This window comes from Monodelphis domestica, chromosome 4 (assembly GCF_027887165.1).
Source record: "Monodelphis domestica isolate mMonDom1 chromosome 4, mMonDom1.pri, whole genome shotgun sequence".
NCBI classification, from domain to species: Eukaryota; Metazoa; Chordata; class Mammalia; order Didelphimorphia; family Didelphidae; genus Monodelphis; species Monodelphis domestica.
The window spans coordinates 346,577,610-346,597,322 of NC_077230.1; the positions used below are offsets into that span (position 1 = coordinate 346,577,610).

The window sequence follows — 19,713 nt, forward strand, 5'->3', positions numbered from 1 at the left end:
GAATTCTCCACCATTGTAGATTTTGAAGCTAAATTTGTAAAATATATTTCTGGCTTAGATACATGCAGAAAACCAAGGTCTCTTTAATCTTTAACTCTGGAATTCTATGTTGGAAGGAAACTTAAAAGCAATCAACTCCAACTCTCGGCCTAGTAAATAAATCCTCTCTATTAAATCTCTAACACCTGGTCATCCAATCTTTGACTGAAGACCTCCAGTATTATTAGAGAACTCATTGCTCCACTATGTAACCACTATGCTTGAGGCACAGTGATTATATCATAGTATTATGATTTAGCAAGAATCTAAATAGGATTTGATAGGACTATGACCCTTGGCTCCTTTCCCCAAATGAGAGTTATATTCTGTTCCCAAGGTACCCACTAGGCCCGGGTCTGAAGGATCACACTGTTTCTGATGGCAAGAAATGCATCTTCTCCATCAGTAGGGAGGTAATAGGACAAAGTACTTAAAGGCCTGACAGTAGGCTCACTGACAGCCAGGAGGAAAGGAGAAAGAGCAAGAGGCAGAATGCTGATTCTTTTGTGTCTGATCTCAAGCCTGACAGAGACCATCAGGAATGTCCCAGGACTGTCTAATGCCTATCACCACCAATGCACCAGAAAGTAGGATACACTTACCTTAGAAGAGAAAGGGCCTGTTTTGAAAAGACATCTTTCCTTGGGCACAACACCTATATAAGAAGAGCAGTATTAGGATAATATTAAAAAGTGTAAAAACTGGGGGCAGGTAGGTGGCACAGTGGATTGAGCGCCAGGCCTAAAGATGGGAAGTCCTAGGTTCAAATCTCACCTCAGACACTTCCTAGCTGTGTGACCCTGGGCAAGTCACTTAACCCCCATTGCCTAGTCCATACTTCTGTCTTGGAACCAATAGGTAGTATTGATTCTAAGAGGGAAAGTACGAGTTATTTTAAAAGAGTAAAGGAACTATAATTACTTAATTTTAATTAGCTAATTGTATTAATTCAATTAAGTTCATCAAACATTGATTATTCTGTGCCATGAACTATACTGGGCTATACCAAGACAGTACCTGTACTCAAAGAGCTTATGCTTGTACTGGAAAATACCACAGAAAAAGAAGTTCAAACTATTAAGTAATTTCAATAAGAAGAGAATATAAATAGCTGGGGAGCGGGGTGGAATCAGTAAAGACCCTATATAGGAGGTAGCACCTGAACTCTGCTTATGTAAGTATCGTCCCTTTCTACATGTAAACAGTTTGGTTGTTGAAAGGGGCAAATAAAGAACATTTGTCTAAGGGAAAATGATAATATCAACTCAAGAAACAGCCTCACAGATAAAATGTTGAGGTGAGACACAAACTATTTTGAGGACTAGATAGAAAACTAAATTCTAAGACTAACAGACTGAGAAGACTGCTTGAAGGTAGAGCAATGACTTGAAGGAATAATAGCTGCAAGGCATTGTGTTTCATCAGCCCATTTATATGTAACTTTTTTTGGAGCTATTTATCATGTTTAAGTTAATTCTAAATTAAATAATTGTTTGCAGACTAAGGGGAAATATATAAAGACCACTAGGGTGATAGAGTACCAGACCAAAAATTGAATTCCTTGAGTTCTTTATCATAAAATAAAGATCACCAGGAGGCCCTGATGAGGTATTAGAAGATATAGGAAGAAAGAGAAGAAGTTATAGAAGGAAGAGAAGCAGAACTAAGGATTATTCAGAAGAAGTTGGGGCAGATGACATATACTGTGACTAAAGAAACTACTTCTAGTTAAAACAGCTGACTGCTTACAAGCAGGTTCTTCTGCTGTTATCCTGGGAGTCTGCTGATTGAATAAGGCAGTGCTTTGCTGATTGGCTATAGAAAAGCTGGGTCAGCTGAGAATTTCATTGTTGCTGTGATGACTGGAAAACAAAATCCTGCTCCAGAGTAAAGAGCCATCAGAGTTTATGTCACCTGAAGCCTGGGAGAGGGGGAAACTCTCAGGGTTGCCTAGTTACTTTCTATTGCCCTGTGACTTTGAGAGAAAAAATTGAAGGTGGGAAAGAGTTTTGTATCTGTTTTGTCTGATATTTTTTATCTGATATCTGTTTTATCATGAGCTATGCTTATTGGAAAAGCTTGACTTTGCTAGAAGCTAACTGGAGAAAGAATCTATTCAGCTGAAGAAAGAGATCTAGCTGGCTGGGCTTGTCTGCATTACCCAGAGAACAAACCAAAGGAGTTCTGAAGCTCTATGGCTTGGCACTGAACAAGTGATAGGATTTTTGCCAGGAGAACCTATTTTCTCAGCATGAAGGGTGTCAATAAGCAAAAAGTTTATAATTCCTTCAGTGGTTCAAGAGTGTAAGAGAAACATCTTTACTCAGCAAGTGGTGAAGACAAGAAGGGAAGCATCTAGCAGAGAAGCAGTTCCTTGTAGTAGAGAATATTCATGAAGGGAACAAGGAATCAGGGCCTTCAGTCCAGAGTTATTCCAACCACATGGGTTTCCCCTTTCATATGCCTCTGCTTGGGTTTCTCTAAATGTATACCTACTTTCCTTCAAGATAATACAGTTGGAAAATGTGACTCAGGTTTACAGATGAATTGTGCTGTTTTGATTAATCCTTTTTTTTTTGCCCAGTTAGTCTAGCATTTTTGTCCTACTGTTTAATTAAGAGTCAACAGTAGCACTGAAACTGCTTTTAGGTCGATGGGAAATACACTAGTCAGAATGTGGGAGCTACAGTGGCAAGGAGGAGGAGGATGTTTCCCTAGTCCCCCAGCTACCCCACAAGCTGTCCCTAGAGTCCTGGGAAAGGGAATGTAAGGAATAACTACTACTGAAAAAAACTTACAGACCTTTCAGGGTGAAAGCAAATTGGAGTCTGTGAGTGAGTCCAGAGAAAAAAGGGTATGGGTGACATATTAGAAACCATGCCAGAGCTGGATTGGGAAAGTGGGGATTTTAAGAAATTGATATGAGGAAGTGCATTCCATACATGTGAAAGCACTTATGCAAAGGAATGGAGCCAGGAAATGGAATATCATGTAAAAGAAATAGATAGGGAGCAGTTAGGTGGCTCAGTGTGGTCAGAGAGCCAAGCCCAGAGATGGGAGCTCTTGAATTCAAATTGAACCTCTGTGACCCTGAGCAAATCAACTAACCCCAATTATCCAGCCTTACCATTCTTCTCCCTTGCAAATGATACTTAGTATCAAATCTAAAACAGAAAGTAAGGGTTAAAAAAAATTTAGAAGGCCAATTTAATTTGAATGGAAAGCATATAAAGGAATAATATGAAATAAAACTGGAAAGATATAAAGGAACCATGTCATGAAGGGGATATTGTATAAATTATTATTATTTTAAATTGCAAAGTTTAAATTCCTTTTGAGAGTAATTTTAGGTTAAGAAATATGCTACCTCTCCAAATCCAGAAAGTGAACTATTTGGAAAAGGCACCATGAAGATGCCTGCACAGACTATATGCTACACCAGATGATCCAGAGTGAACTTTGGGATGTGGTGATCTGAACTGTGTTGGTTTGAATGCAGTTGTTTGTATATATACTCTTATGCCAAAGGGGACTTGTCCCCTAACTGGCTTTTTGTCAATGTGCCTAGCAATTATTGGTTTTGTTCTTTTTTCCTCATCCTCAAATTATTGTAATTTCAAAGTTGGTATGTTTACAAGACCCATCTGAGAGACTAGTCTTCCACGGGTCTCCGGGGGAATGTATAAATGGAGATTTTGAACCTTTGACTTCATTCCCTAGAAGTCCTTGGTATTTCCCAGAATTCCCTATAATCTCTCCTGAGTCTCCACATTGGCGAGATCACTTTATTGGTATTTAACCTATTTAACCAGCAGTAACACCTCCCACGGCCTCTTTTTTTTTTTTTCATGATGTAGCATCAGCAGTGATGGTGGTAAGGTGGGGAAAATTTGAAAATGGCTAACCAACCATGGGCACGTGGTTTTTATTTTGTATCCCCTTTATTCCTTGATTTCTAATGATCATTTAATAAACTTCATAAAATATAATATTTTGTTATTAGAGATATAATTTGTAAACCTTAAAATTTCTTAGACTTATAAATGTTGGAAATTTCACCATTGGGAAATTTCATACTTGAAAAATTTCCTATTGATAGTGGGTCTTGGCTATTGGAATGTGAACCCCATTGGCATGGGAGGTTCCTCCTCCCTTCTTAAGATTACTTTAGGACAGAAACCTTTTGCTGAACAATGGAAAGGGCTTTGACCTATGCTTAAGCATAGAACAGGAATTTCTTTGAGTCATGATTGATTTTAGAATTGATACAATAGAGATACTTGGAAATTACAATCTCCACCCTACTCAGTCCTAACAGGATTTAGGAAGGGCTGCAGCATAGATCAAAATTTAATTATTCCAATCTCTACCCTACTCAGGGTAACAGGATTTAGGAAGGGCTGTAGCATAGATCAAGATTTAATTATTTGAGAATATGACCTTCAACATACATGTGCAAAGCCACAGACCTCTGGGCGGTCCTGGGTTAAGCTAAAGCCACCATTGGCACAGGGAAGACATGGACAGTGATTAGTAGATGTGAGAACTGAGGGGAGGGAACTTGGATGGTTTCCTTAAAGATAGAGGGGTCTGAGGACTAAGGGGGGTTGGTTGGAGAGTTTTGGCTCTGAGTGGTTGGAGAGGTGCTCTGAGAAGCTTGCTCTGAAGGAAGCTGGAGGTGGAGGCCCCTGAGACTGTTTCTCCATTTTGGTCACGTGAGTAATAGGGACTGATCTCCTTTCTTTGCCCCAGCTATCTAAGGGCTTGGGCCTTTTGGCCCAGCCTAAACAGAAGGGGTATTTAAGCCCTATTCCCTTCTCTCCCCTTTCTCTCTCTCTCTCTCTCTCTCTCTCTCTCTCTCTCTCTCTCTCTCTCTCTCTCTCTCTCTCTCTCTCTCTCTCTCTCTCTCTCTATCTTTAATACCTTTCTTCATCCTGTTTGTAATTAAACTCCATAAAGGTTGACTGCTGACTTGAGTTTTCATTTAGGAATTACATAGCTGAATTCCTTGGCGACCTTAAATTAATATATATCAGTCTTTTAAAGTGATTTCCTTGTCACAAATTTTAGACTTTACAATATTAAAGGCTTGGAAAAAATTTTCAGATTTTATATTTTAATATATATTTTAAATATATTATCACACTGAACTCATTTCCACATTATTAAAAAAAACCAGATTTTAGTGTCTCCCCCCAAAAAAAAGGATCAAAAAAGGTGACTAGAAATGAGAGGCTAAGAATTCTTGATTTGATTCTAGAAAGATTAGAAAGTGATTGAAGACTTCTGAGAAAGTAAGATGACATGGTCAAATCATTGGCTTAGGAATTTCTACTTGACAGTGTATGTAGAAGCAATTATGAGAAGGGAGAGACTTGAGGCAGGAGGAGCACATTGCAACTGCAAAGCAAATTACAATGGGCAAGAGCTGATGAGGGAATGAACAAGAGTAGGAGACTGAATTGCTTGCCAGCTCTGGGATAGGGGAGGGAAGGAGAGAAGAAGACAGTTTGGATCACATAACTTTGGAAAACTTAGGTGGAAATTTGTTATTACATGTAATTGGTAATATACATATATATAAAGATTTAAGATGAAGAAAAAAAGACATCTTTGGCAACTGACTAGATAATAGAATTGATGTAAAATTAATAATCAAAGATGACCCCCTAGATATGATTGGGGATATAGACTCTAAATGAACATCCTAGTGCAAACATCAACAACATGGCAATAGGTTCTGATCAAGGACACATGTAATACCCAGTGGAATTGCACGACGGCTATGGGAAGGGTGGGGGGAGGGGAGGAAGGGAAAGAATATGATTCTTGCAACCAAAGAATAATGTCCTAAATTGACTAAATTTTTTTTTAAATGACCCTCAAGGTTATGAACATTGGTAACTGGAAATACAATCACACTGTCACCTAAAGTGAAGAAGTTTGAAGGAGGAATGGAGTGGAAGGAAAATATGAATTGTTTTAAACATGCATTTGAGATACCTAGAGAACATCCAGGGAAAGATATCCAGAATTCATTTGTTAATATAAGACAGGAAAGAGTTTAGAGATAGAAATATAAATTTAGGATTTAACCTTCAACTCCTTCAATCTGACTTCTGGCTTATCACTCAGCTAAAAGCATTTTCCCCAAAGTTACCAATGATTTCTTAAATGCTAAATCTGATGGTCCTTTCTCTCTCCTCAATACTTCCTGACTTTTCTACTTCATTTGATACTGTTGACCATACTCTTCTCCTTCTGGATACTACTCTCTTGGGTGACACTGCTCTCTCCTGATTCTCTTCGTACATGCCTAATCACTTCTTCTCAGTCCTCTTTGCTTGCTCTTCATCTGAATAATGTTCCCTAATTGTGAAGTACCCCCAAGAATCTCTTCTGAGATGTCTTCTGTTATCTCTCTACACTCTCAATGACTTCATCAGTTCCTATGCATTTGAATATCAAAGGATCATAGACTTATCAGCTCTTTGCAGATGACACACAGATCTAAAATATTAAGCTTTAGTTTCTCTCCTGAGCTCCAGTACTTATCAGCTACCTATTGGATATTTCAAAGTGGGATACCCCAAAGACATGAGTTTTTTTAAAGGATGGAGATAACCTGGGAATGGGTAAATAAAAAAGAAAAGTAAATATTAGACAGAAGAGAGATTGGAGACTATGAGGAAAGACAGAGGGAAAGGATGATGGGAAGGGGGGGGGGGGAGGATACTAGAGAAAACATGAGGGAGTGGGACCAAAGGTACATGTAGAGGGAGGGAGGTAGAACAACTATCTCATAGAGAATAGATGAAAGGATGAAAGAAGGGGATGAGGACAGAAGATGAAAGGGGATTTTGAGATTAAAGGATTGATCTATTCATCTCTGCTAGCTTTTGTCCCAAATCTCTGCCTATTGTGGCTCAATTCCAGAAGAAGGCTGTCTAGAGTAGGTGGCTCCACCTCCTTTACTCCTACACTCTTCTTAACTTTCCTTAGTTTCCTATATCATCATTCAACTTTAACTGCTCTCCTCCAAACTTACCAAGGACCTCTTCTCTGACAAATCTAATGGCTTTTTCTTGATCTGCATCCTTTTCAATCTTTCTGCAGTCTTTGACACTGTTGATGACCATCTTCTCTTTGATACTTTATGCTTTTTAGGTTTCTGTGACATTGCTCTATTCTGGTTCTCCCCCAATCTGTCTGACCATTCCTTCTCAGTCTTGCCTATAAGATTCTGCCAAGTCATGCCCACTAATAATGGCTGTCCCTCTACGACTCTATCCTGAGTCACCTTCTTTTCTCTATATTGTTTTGTTTGATGATTGTATCAGCTCTATGCTGATGATTCTCAGATCTATTTATCTAGCCCTAACTTCTCCCTTAACCTACAGAATCCTATTTCCAACTGCCCCTCTGTCCCAGCTGTCCAATGTGAGCACTTCCTCTCTCCACTGTCTACAGTAATGTGATGGGAGCTCATGGGCATCTTGAAGTTGCAATTTGGGCACGTGATCTTAAAAATGTTCATCAATGCTGGCCTAGAGCAATGAGAAGCTTGAGGCAGAAAAAACAAAGAGGAAGCCACTGCAATAATCTGGGTGATAAGTGTCTAAACTAAGGTGGTAATTTTTGAGTAGAAAGAGATGGTATCGAGGTAGAAATGTCAAGATCTGGCAAGAGATCAGATACATCGGTAAAGGAAAATGAGACGTTGAAGAAGACCCTAATATTATGGATCTGGTAGGCTGGAAAGATGCCTTTGACAGAGAAGTTTGGAAAAAGCTTCCAAATTTACAAAAGTATCACTGTTCTCTTCTTATGGCATACCACCAAGCATGCTTTCAATGTGTATACAGATTATGTTCATAAAAAATATAGTATAGTCATTTTTCTGTCCCTGTTTCTTTTTCTATAAAAAAGAAAGGATTAGATCAGGGGTCAGCAAACTATAGCCCAAAGGCCAACTCCACTGCTGGCTGTTTTTGTACAGTCGAGGAGCTAAGAATGGCTTTTATATTACAAAATAAAGTTTAAAATACTCATTTTTCAAAATGTAAAAAATCATTCTGAACTTCTGGGATTAAAAAACCCCAACAACAACAGACAGCTGGCATGTAGTTTGCAAATCTCTGGACTAGATTATTCCATAAACATAAGGTCCATTCTGGCCCTGAGCCTGGGTTGTTTGATCCTGTCTCTTGGGATTCTGTGGCTCATCTGTTCCCAAATATTGTCATATAAGTTGAACTACTAGCTTTATACCTCTAGAACCTGTGTCTTTAATTCAATAATGCAATTCAAGAAAGGTTTAAAAAGTATGGGCAAAGCAGACTTTGGAAGACATAAAGCCAAGTGACTTGCCCAAGGTCATATCATGAGTCATGAGTAAGCCAGATACAGGGTATGCAGGGAGAGGCAACACTTCTGGTCTGAGGGACTACTGAACATTTGTTAGGGCTGCTCATCCTCTTTGGTGTTCACTTGCCACCCAACTCTCACTTGGGGCTTCAAGGGAGAGGGAGGGAGGGAGGGAGGAAGGGAGGGAGGGGGAGGGAGAGAGAGAGAGAGAGAGAGAGAGAGAGGCAGTCATCCCCAGTAAACTGTCAGACAGGCAAGCTAAACCAGGTTAAGGGTAACCTACAGGCCTCAAATCCATAGTTGCTTTAGGGAAGGGTCTACTCCAGGCATGTGAAGATTTCCCTTGGTCGAAAGGGCAGATGATTTTGTTCCTGTAACTAAGAAGGGAGGCAAAAACAGGCACTGTGGAGTGTTTAGAGCTTGGTCAGGGATCAAAAATACCAAGATCATCCACTGCATCCCAAGTCACCACTAGTCATCTTGATTGTTGTCCTGCTACTAGACTTTAATGACTGGAAGAGAATGTGGAGCTGACCACTTGGTAAAAGCCTGCCTCATTTAAATCTAATTTATGCAAGACTCAAAAAATTTTACCAGGAATGTTATTTTAGTCCACTTCAAGTAGAAGGACAACAACCAACCAACCAACCAGCAACTAGGACTAAACCTCACATTCTCTGGCTCTCAGCCAAGGATTCTGTCTGATATACAAAAATACCTCTGTGATTTTTTAATCCTTTTCCATCAGATATATCCAAAGCTTTAAGTAAAGGCTCAATGATTTGTCTGGGATGTAGTAGAGGGAATTCTATTTTTTGGGCAGGGAGGCCAGGGGTCCTGAACTAAACTAGATGGCCTCTGAGGTCTCTTCTAAGCTGTGAGATTCTATGATGTTATGATCTAGCTTTCTATTAACTAGAGTTCCCTATTCCCTTTAATTTCATTCATTCATAAACACAAATATTTATTGAGTATCTACTATGTATGGCCACAGTACTACACTAGAAGAAACAAAGAGAAGTGCAATATGTAGTGGTCCCTGCCCCACAAAAGTTCATAAACTATTTGGGTAAAGTATTTATACACACACATTAAACATTAAGGAGCAACATAAGAACACGACTGAAAGAGCTCTGGATTTGGAGTCTGATGACCAATACTGAAACAATGCCTCTACTCTGTAACCATAAACAAGTATTTTCCCTCCCAGAGTCTTAGTTTTCTCATTTGTAAAATTAGCTGCACCAGCCAAACTCTAAGGTCTTAAATCCAATAATGCTCTAAGGAAATGTCAGGTAAGCAGCATGGGCAAACAGAGTGCTTGACTGGGAACTAGAAGATGAATTCTAAGCCTGTTTTTCTCAATTATCAAATCTGATTCTTGATCGCATGCATTGCCTATCTTGTCTCAGTCTTCTTATCTGATAAATGGGGAGAGAAACTGTGTGCCTGAGATAAGACAAAGTCAGGTTTCCTGAGTCCAAATACAGAGTGCTTCAAATATAACACGCTATCTCTATTAACAACCCCTTGGGGAGGTTGTAAAAATAATCAATATAATATATGTAAAGCACTTGGTAAACATGAAGCATTATAAAAACTAAACCTTTATTACAATATTTTACTATGTTTTAAGAGTAGTTCTAGATCAATGGTTCACAACCTTTCTAATGCCGTGACCCCGCAATACAGTTCCTCATGTTGCAGTGACCCCAAAACAAAAAATTATTTTGGTGGCTACTTCAAAACTGTAATTTTGCTACAGTTATGATTTCTCATTGCTACAAATTGAGAGGTTGAGAACCGCTGGTCTAGATAGTCACCGAAAGCTCCTCGGAATAAATAGGAGTTGATTGAGTTAATGAGAAATGGGTAGAATTTGTATTGGCAGGAAAGAGGAAACTCCAGAAAAGGAAACAGCATGGAGAAAGACATGAGCATGATTATCAGGATGAGGGAAAGCAATGACTGTTTTGGAGTATTCTTACAGGAGATTAATGAAATATAATTCATGAAAGGAATTTGGATTTGACTGTGTAGATAATAAAGAGACGTTGAAATCTGGCATCACATTTCCCATGACTGCCAGCTATCCTTGGCATTCTTCTAAGGAATTTGATTTTTGGAAGCAGGGCTCTTTAATAATCCACTCTCTATCTTACTCCTCACAGCCACAAAAACCTTTAAGTGGGAAGTACAGGTATTAGTATCCCCATACTACAAATGATTAAAGTGAAGCTCAGCTAGTCTCAACTAAAATTAATAGTGCTAGTCAATGACAGAGCCAATAATCAAAACCAGGCCTCCTGACTCCAAATCAAGTAATCTTTCTTCTATACTCGATCTGTTTTTCAATAACCTGGAACTACAATAAATTTTTTTAAATGGATATCTAGTCTTGAGTGGAGTGTGTACCACAACATGGGGATATTCATATTTTCTGAGGACAGTGGAGAAGGAAATGGGAAATTTTAAAATATGCTGATACTAAAAGGGAATGTTGACAGGTACCCAAGAAATCACACTAATCAGTACAACAGGTACATAATTAAAGACTGAAAAAAAGTCAGTCTCTTAAAGATAAAATTCACAAAAAAGCAAAATCTACATTTCAACTTCCCTAGCATTGCTTACTTCTCTTTTAGCCTATAAATATTTATTGGAAATGTAAATAAGTAATAATTTTAGGTAAATACTATTCATTCAATCCATATACACTCATATCCATCCTTCTTGATGTCCCAAAGTGGTTATTATTTGTACTACATATTCTAGCATTTAATTATGCTTATAGCAATGCAATCTTAAGCTGCATAAATAGAAGTCTAGTGTCTAGAGTGAGGGAAGCAGTAAACTCAAAGTCTCCTGTCCTAGTCAGCCCTTCTCTGGAGTATTGTGTTCAGTTTTGAGTACTATGTTTTAAAAAAGATTTTAACAAGCCTGAGTGGGCCCAGAGAAAAGGGAGGTTAGGACTGAGATGGGACCATGCCATATAATAAATTAGTTGAAGTAATTCAGGATGTTTGCCCATGGAAAAGAAAATTGAAAGGGAACATGACAGCTGTCATGAAATATCTGAAGGGCTGGCATGTGGAAGAATTATTAGAACTGTTCTGCTTGGTCCCACATAGCAGACTAATACCAGTGTGGAGGAGGGACAAAAAGGAAAATTTTGACTCACCCTAAGGAAAATGTTCCTAACAATTAGAACTGTTTGGAAATAGAACAGAATGAATGAAGAGCAATGAGTTTTCGGTCAATAAAAGTATTTCAACAGAAGCTGGATGACCATTTGTCAGTGATGCTGTTGAAGGTACTCCTTCCTGTTCAGGGATAGGATGGACTAGATAGACTCTGAGACTTCTTTCAATTTTGTGTTAACAATGTTCACTATCATCCTCTAAATGTTTCATATACATGTTCTTATCTGCCAGATAAATTATAAACTCCTAGAGGACTGTTTTTATATGCCTGATACATTTGGTAATCACTACCAGACACTCAATTATTTGCTAATGTAAATATATACACATACATACATTTATGTGTGTGTATATTTATATAACAGATAACATTTAGGAACTCCTAAGGTATATAAGAATGACACTATGTATTTATAAAGTACTTTCAAACATATCAGTGCACTTGATCCAACACTATGTGAAGCAAAACAAGAAGCTGGAGATTGATCAGCTGTCAATCAAAGGAAAATTCCATTTGGAATGTGACCGGGAAACAGTTGAAGGCAAAAGTCAACGGTGACTGTTTTTCTGGATTTGGCTGAGGGCTCTTTGGGCTGATGGTGGTGACTTGGAAGGAAGAAGCTGGGTTTATCTCTGGGACTTGGGATAATCAAGTTGGAGGTGGCCTGGTTGATTTGAAGGCAGAAGAAGAAGGACAATAGTCCATATATCTCTCTCTGACTTGCTCAGTTTCATCATAGTGACTGAATTGCCATTTCTCTCAATATCCTCAAACCTAAGACTCACTGTAAATAATAGGGAAACACCTCCACCCCTTTTATATCCATCCTCTATCTTGTCCTGTTTTCCCAAATAAACCCTTACTTGAGATAAAGAAGAGAAAAGGGTACTTCCTCTGAAACATCATACTTCACCCTGAGTGACTTAGAAGGAGGCTGAAGAAGGGGGAAGGGGAAACTGAAGGGAAGAAGGGGGGATGAAGGGAGATTGGAAGAGAGAGGAAGGGAGGTATAGAGGGAGGGCGGTAGCCAAAGGAAGATCTCATCTATTAGATCTACTGGTATCCATCAAATATACCCTCCAATATCATCTATTACAATTATAACATAACATGGCAGGGGTTGTTCTCTCTGAAGCTAAAGGAACTGGCTCTAAATCATCTAGCTGTTAAATGGCACAGCCAAAGACTCCAATATCTATCTCTAATTCCAAGGTTAGTATTCTTCCTTATAAATGACTGACACTATACAGTAGCAAGAGTACTAGATTTGTAAGCAGAACAGCTAGTTTCAAATACCAATTCTCTTAAGAACTATTTCTCAGATTTTAGATGAGTCATTTCTTCTTAATTTCATTATCAGTAAAATAAGCAGATTGGAAGAGATAATTTCTAAAGTCTGTAAAAATAAGATGCTGGGAGTAAAGATCTAGCTTATTGTGACAAAGAAATCACAAACCCAGAGGTCTGAAGATTTCCTCCTAGTTCAAAAATTCAGACCTCATTTTGCAAAACATATACTTTTAAAGTTTCCTGTCTATCCCTAATGCTCCAGTCCTCACAAAAGGTCTCCAAGAGGTCTCAGAGACCATTTCCAGAGCTCCAAGGTTTCTTCTGAAGCTTATCTAGAGCCCTGGGACTTCTTTTGGAACTCTGAGGTCTCATTCTGAACCCCAAGACCTCTGGATGATCTTCTGCTTCCTATATGCACTAGCTTGCCCAGAATACATTGTCGAATGAATTGATACACTTATGATTATAGTAACTTACTTATGATTAATATAACACACTTAAAATTACCCTAACAATATATACATTCTAAATTATAACTTGGGTATTATCCTTAATCTACCCTATATTAATTAATAATCCTATATTATTCTTAATCTAGTTATATACACAGACTTTTGCCTGGTACTAAATTCCTACTATAAATCACAGTAACATTTTTTAATTATAAAAATCACACTCCAAGCATTGATTAAGTTATTTAATGATTGCTTTTCTCGTTATAAGTCTCTTCCAACTTTAAATTCTAATAATAACTGTAATAACCACCTCAAAGAGTTGTGAGATCAATGAGATTATTTATGTAAAATGTTTTGCAAACTTAAATTATTACATACACGTCAATTATTATTATTATCCCCAGCAAGCTCCTAAGTTATCTTCCCAACTCAAGTCTCTCCCAGTCCAATTCATGCTCCACATAGCTGCAAAGTGATTTTCCTGAAACGCAGGTCAGACTATGTCACTCTCTTACCCAATAAATTCAAGTAGCTCCCTATTGACCCTTGTGATCAAATATTTCTTTGTTGTCTAATCTATTTTTAATTTCCATCGTTGGTATAAATTTTGTAACGCATATAATTCATGTTCATGTTTATAATATAAATAAATCTGTATATATTTGAGTGCATGTTCAAAAATTTTTTACTGGGAAAGATGTATGAGAAAAAACTTGGAAACGACTGATGCAGAAGACTAAGTCAAAGCAGCATGTAAGCACACTTTAGGAGGGTAACAGAACTTGACCCAAGATTGAAGGAAAGACTAATAAATACTAGAGCTAATAACAATATGCAAACTCAGTTCTTTTTTTTTTTTCCACAGGATTTGTCAGGATATACACCATTGAGGATCTCTCTTCTTTCTAAGGCAAATTCTGGTCCTTTATTTAACAATAATTATTCTTTGTTCTGAATTACTTATGGAGGAAGATGACCACACAGTCAAGTAAGTTAAGAATGAAGCGAATTGTGATTTTAAGTGACAAAGGGATTTTTTAACAACATCAGGAAGTATTAAGGAAAGAAACAAATTATACATATCCAAAGTCAGGAGAGCAGATTAAAAAAAAATCAAACCTGTTAACAGAGAAAACAGATTAAATAATAATTATAAATACCTTTTTTTAAAAAAAAAAGAAAAGAATCACAGAATCTCTGAATTGGAATGGATTCTAATGCTTGTCTCATCTAACCTTGACCTGAAGAGGAATCACTGCTACAAAATCCTTGGTAAGTGGTCATGCAGTCTCTGCTTGAAGACATGCTATGACAATGAACAAGGAAGCCCATGAGATTTTTAAACAGTTCTACAATTGGGAACTTTTCCTTATATCAAGCCAAAAATCTGCCTTTCTACAACCTTCATCCATTGCTTCAAGCAAAAATCTTAGTCTTTCAAATATTTGAACACAATCAGGGGTGCATGATTCTGAGGCAATCAATGAGTGGCAGGATCAGCTAATAAAAAAAGTCTGCTCCTCAGTGCTGTCTCAGGACTGAATCTGTACATGACTATATTCCAGGGGATAATTAAAGTCACAGGATAGAAAGGTATCGTAAGACTCTTCTTTCATGATGCCCCAATTTTAGAATAAATTGGATGAGAAGCTGCGCTCTTTGTGGTGGCCAAAAATTGGAAAATGAGGGGATGCCCTTCAATTGGGGAATGGCTGAACAAATTGTGGTATATGTTGGTGATGGAATACTATTGTGTTAAAAGGAATAATAAAGTGGAGGAATTCCACGGAGACTGGAACAACCTCTAGGAAGTGATGCAGAGCAAAAGGAGCAGAACCAGGAAAACATTGTACACAGAGACTGATACACTGTGGTACAATCGAAGGTAATGGACTCCTCCACTAGGGACAATGTAATGTCTCTGAACAATCTGCAGGGATCTAAAAAACACTATCCACAAGCAGAGGATAAACTGTGGGAGTAAAAACACTGATGAAAAGCAACTGCTTGACTACAGGGACTGAGAGGAAATGACTGAGGAGAGACTCTAAATGAACACTCTAGTGCAAATACCAACAACATGGAAATGGGTTCGAACCAAGAACACATGTGAAACCCAGTGGAATCCGGCTATGGGAGAAGTGGTGGGAGGGGGGTGGGGTGGGGGGGGGAAAGATAATGATCATTATTTCCAATGAATAATGTTTGTAAATAACCAAATAAAATAATGTTTAAAAAGTCAAAAAAAATAATAAATTGGATGAGAGTGAATTATTCACCAAGATGTAAGTTCACTGAAGGCAGGAAATGGTGCTTTGTTTTGCTTTTTTTTTTTTGTCTTTAATGGACAGTATCCAGTATAATGTTCTGAACATATAAGAAGCTTAACAAATGTTTGCTAAATCAGATTGTTTGGAATAGGGCCCATATTTATAGATACACCTTAACAAAGGGTCATTCCTACACTTTGGTTCTGGTGGAACCTTGATACTAACAGAGAGAGGAAATAACCATTCTATACTTCTTATATAGACAGCAATGCCATATGCCCAGGACTGCCCTAACTCTAGAGAGCATAAGAGGCAGCTAGGATCTGGGTCCCTACATAATTCAGCACAAATTGTTAGGTCTAACTCTGGCCTCACATTCATTCAACAATTGTTGTTCAGCTCAACATCAACTTTTCCAGTTCATTCAACAGAAGAGAAAACGCAGGGTCATGCTGTTAGTATGTGTCTGAGGCTGGATTTGAACTCAAGAATACTCATCTTTCTCTTGTGCCATCTAACTGGCCTAATCAACAATAGTTACTTACAAAATCAAAGGTACAAATAATTTAGATCTAGAAAGCCCCACAGGGATAATTTTATTAAAAAATCTCTCCTATCCTCTTTGGTTTACAGACAAGGAAACTGAGGTTCCATTATTAAATGTCCTAAGTTCCATATGAGGTAAAGCTTTGTAAAGGCAGGATAGTGTTAGGTTGTGCACATTAGGTGGTCAGCAAAAGGGAATCACTGAAGAATTATGAGCAGAAGATGACAATAACTACATCTGTCCCTAAGAATTATTCTTTTGGCAGCTGTACAATGGATAGAATGGAAAGGAAAAAGAAAAGGAAGAAAGGTAGAAAAACCCATTAAGGGTCTATTGCAATTGTCCAAATAGGTTGAAAAGGCAGCATAGTATAAAGAAAAGAAATGTTTTCTAAAAGTAAGAAAGCTAACAAAAAGTCTAAGAGACAAGTCCCAGTTCTAACACTTTCTAGTTGTGAGACTCTGGGCAAGTTATTTATCCTAAGCCTCAGTTTCCTACTCTGTAAAACAGAAATAATAATATTTATACTAACTTACAGGGTGGGTCTTTGAAAAAATACTTTGCAAAATTTATAGAATTGTGATGTATACACACATATACATATATATGCACACATACACATATATGGAAGATTATTAGTCTGGCAGTGTATGAAGAACAAATGAAAAAGAAAATGGAAAAGAGACTGAAAACCAGTTAGGAAATTATAAATGGGTGAATGCAGGACTGTACTGGAGAGGAGATAATGGGAATGGAAGGAAAGAGACCAAGGAGAAATGTAGAGTCCACAAGACTTGGTAATGATTGGCTATGAGAGGTGAGGGTGAAGGAAGAATCAAAGATTACCACAAGCATCTGAATAGGTAAGATCCAGTGCCATAGGTTCTGGAAGAAAGAGAAGTCCAGATATTGCAAATCTGAAATGTTGGGTACCAGGAAGTCATCCAAATGGAAATGTGCCATAAATAATGAAGGCATGCAGGACTGAAGTTCAGAAAAGATGCCAGGGCTGAAGTAATAGATTTGGGAGTTATTGACAGAAGAGGTGGTGGAAGTCACAGGTGTAGATGAGGTTTTTCTGATAGGGTAGAAAAGAAGGGACACTGGAGCCCAGTGGAAGGGGTGATAAAAGTCAGGAAGAGAATTAGGATAAAGAAAAAAAAATACCCTACTCAGAGTAAAAATAAATAAATAAATAAAAATGGATTTTGATTCTGGTTTGCCACTATCCTGAGGTCAAGTCACGCCTCCCCCAAGAGGTAAATAGACTTGACTGGGAAATATATACATTTATATATCGTTATTTTCACTAATTTCCAGTAGAAATTTAGAATTTTCTCCAATTATTCAAAAACATTATATTGAGAAAGAGGTCGATAGGCTTGACCAGACTGCCAATGGAGTGCATGGCATAAAAAAGAGGTAAGAGTAGCTTGCACGGATCCTAAGTGACCTTAGGTAAATCCCTTTTCTTCTTTGGGCTTGTGTCCCCAGGTGTCATGTGAGGGGTGGAGAAGGATGACCCCTCCACCCTCTATGGGGTCTGACACTGGGCTAGATATGAATGAGGTCAGTAGGACATGTGCAGAAACCTTTGACAGAACTAGCCACCGCAAAGTCAGCTGGGAAAAGCTTCATTCTCGCCCGTAGCCTAACATTCCCGGATGTCTCCGCAGTTCTTTAGCTCTGGTCCCATGGTCCTCCTGGCTGCCCTCGCAGCCCCTGACGCCCCGTCATTACCTTTCCCAGGGCACTGCTCATCCTTCCGGGCCGGAGACACACCACAATCTAGCGACCCTCCAAGCCTTACCGGTCACAGACAACCGGAAACGCTCTGGCAACAGGAAATAAGCTTGGTCCGGCACGATATCCTGTCTCCCGCTAGTCTCAAAGCTGCACAAACTTAGTTCCGAGAAAACATACGTTATATAGTCTCTCTGTGTGTGCTCTCTCTGTCTCTTTCTCTATCTTTTCTCTCTGCCTCTCTGTCTCTGTCTCTTTCTCTCTGTCTCTCTCTCTCTGTCTGTCTCTCTGTCTCTCTCTCCCTCTCTCCCCCAGCCACCCCCCATCACCTCCTCTCTCCCATTAATTAGTTTTTATAGTTTTTATTAGCTTTTTAGCACAGAATATTCACTAAGGTGGTACACGCAGCATTAAGAGTCAGAATGAGACCTCTATTCAAAATCCTACATCATACAGTTACCAGATCTATGGCCTGTTCTCTGTCTCAGTTTCCCCATATTTAAGATGAGGATAATAGTAGTACCTACTTTATAAGGTTGTTGTCAGAGTCAAATGAGATAACTAACACTTGGGGTACAAATATTTAGGGTGCTATATAAGTACTTGTTATTAATGCATCCTCTAATTAGCAATTTTCCATGGCTCCCCATGACTCTCAAGAAGGAGTTCATACTCTTGCCTGATCAGTCTCAATTCAATTGGACACATTTATTATTTATTTTGAAGAGCTGAGTAAAGCATGTAGGATGCAAAACCAAAAACTGTCCCTGCCCTCAAGGACATTACCTTCTACTGAGCTATACAAGTTGTATATATACTAAATATGCTAGATATGTGTGTACATATATACATGTATGTTTATGTACGCATGTGTATTGTACACATATCGTCATTCCAATACATCCAAAAAACATCCTTGCCCTCAAAGACATTACATACTACTGAGCTATACAATTTGTATACATATTAAAAACAACAACAAAATCCTGGTCATTTGAAGAAGGAGATCAATAACAACTCAGGAGTTCTGGGAAAGTTTCACAGTACAAGTGGAACATGAGCCAAATTTTAAAGGAAGTTAAGGATAAGAGACAGGTGAGAAAAGAATGAATTTCAGGCTTTAAGGGACGGCCTGTGAGAAGGCACAAAAACAGGAGATAAAATGTTAAGTACAGCAAATGTTAAAGTTGACCAATTGGACTAAAATAACACATTCATGAAGGGAAGCAATATTGAATAAAAATGGGAAGATAGGTTTAAGTTGGCTTATGAGGGACTTCATTCATTCATTCATTCATTAGCCAATTACAAGTAATAACACTTTTCCACACAAGTTTTCCTGTTATATGATCAAACTTATCTCCCTCCCTCCATCCTTCCCTTCCTATTGGAGGTCTTTAAATACCAATCCCTGGATCAAGTTTATTCAATAAGCATTAATTAAGCATCTACTATGAGCCAGGCACTGTGCTAAATGTTTATGGATACAAAAAAAACCCAAAAACAGTCATTGAACTTAAGGAGTTTACATTCTTTTGGAAGAAAACAAGATGTACATATTTAAGTATTGATAGAGTAAATACAAGGCAATTTCAGGGCAAAGGAACAACTAGCAGCTGAGAGAAGCTAGAAAGACCATAATAGAGGTAGCTTTTTGGGCTAAGCTTTGAATGAGGCTAGATATTCTAAGAAGAGATAAAGAAGGAATGGGTTTCTGGAAGTGAAGGTAGCCTGTACAATTGCATAGAGAAGACATGGAATATCTTTGGTTTTTTTAGAGTTGTTGTTTTTTTTTTAA

At 38.2% G+C, this 19,713-nt stretch overlaps 1 protein-coding gene across 1 annotated transcript in view; it reads right to left on the reverse strand.

Moving 5' to 3' along the window:
* MRPL48 (mitochondrial ribosomal protein L48) overlaps positions 1–18,067 on the reverse strand; it is a 74,800-nt gene extending 56,733 nt beyond the window's left edge. The window contains exons 1-2 of the mRNA XM_007490996.3: positions 17,913–18,067; positions 642–694 (exon numbers count right to left, since the gene is read on the reverse strand). Of these exons, the coding sequence (XP_007491058.1) occupies positions 642–694; positions 17,913–17,933 (74 nt within the window). The 5' untranslated portion in view covers positions 17,934–18,067. The remainder of the gene's footprint in view (positions 1–641; positions 695–17,912) is intronic.
* Positions 18,068–19,713: the final 1,646 nt, after the last annotated feature.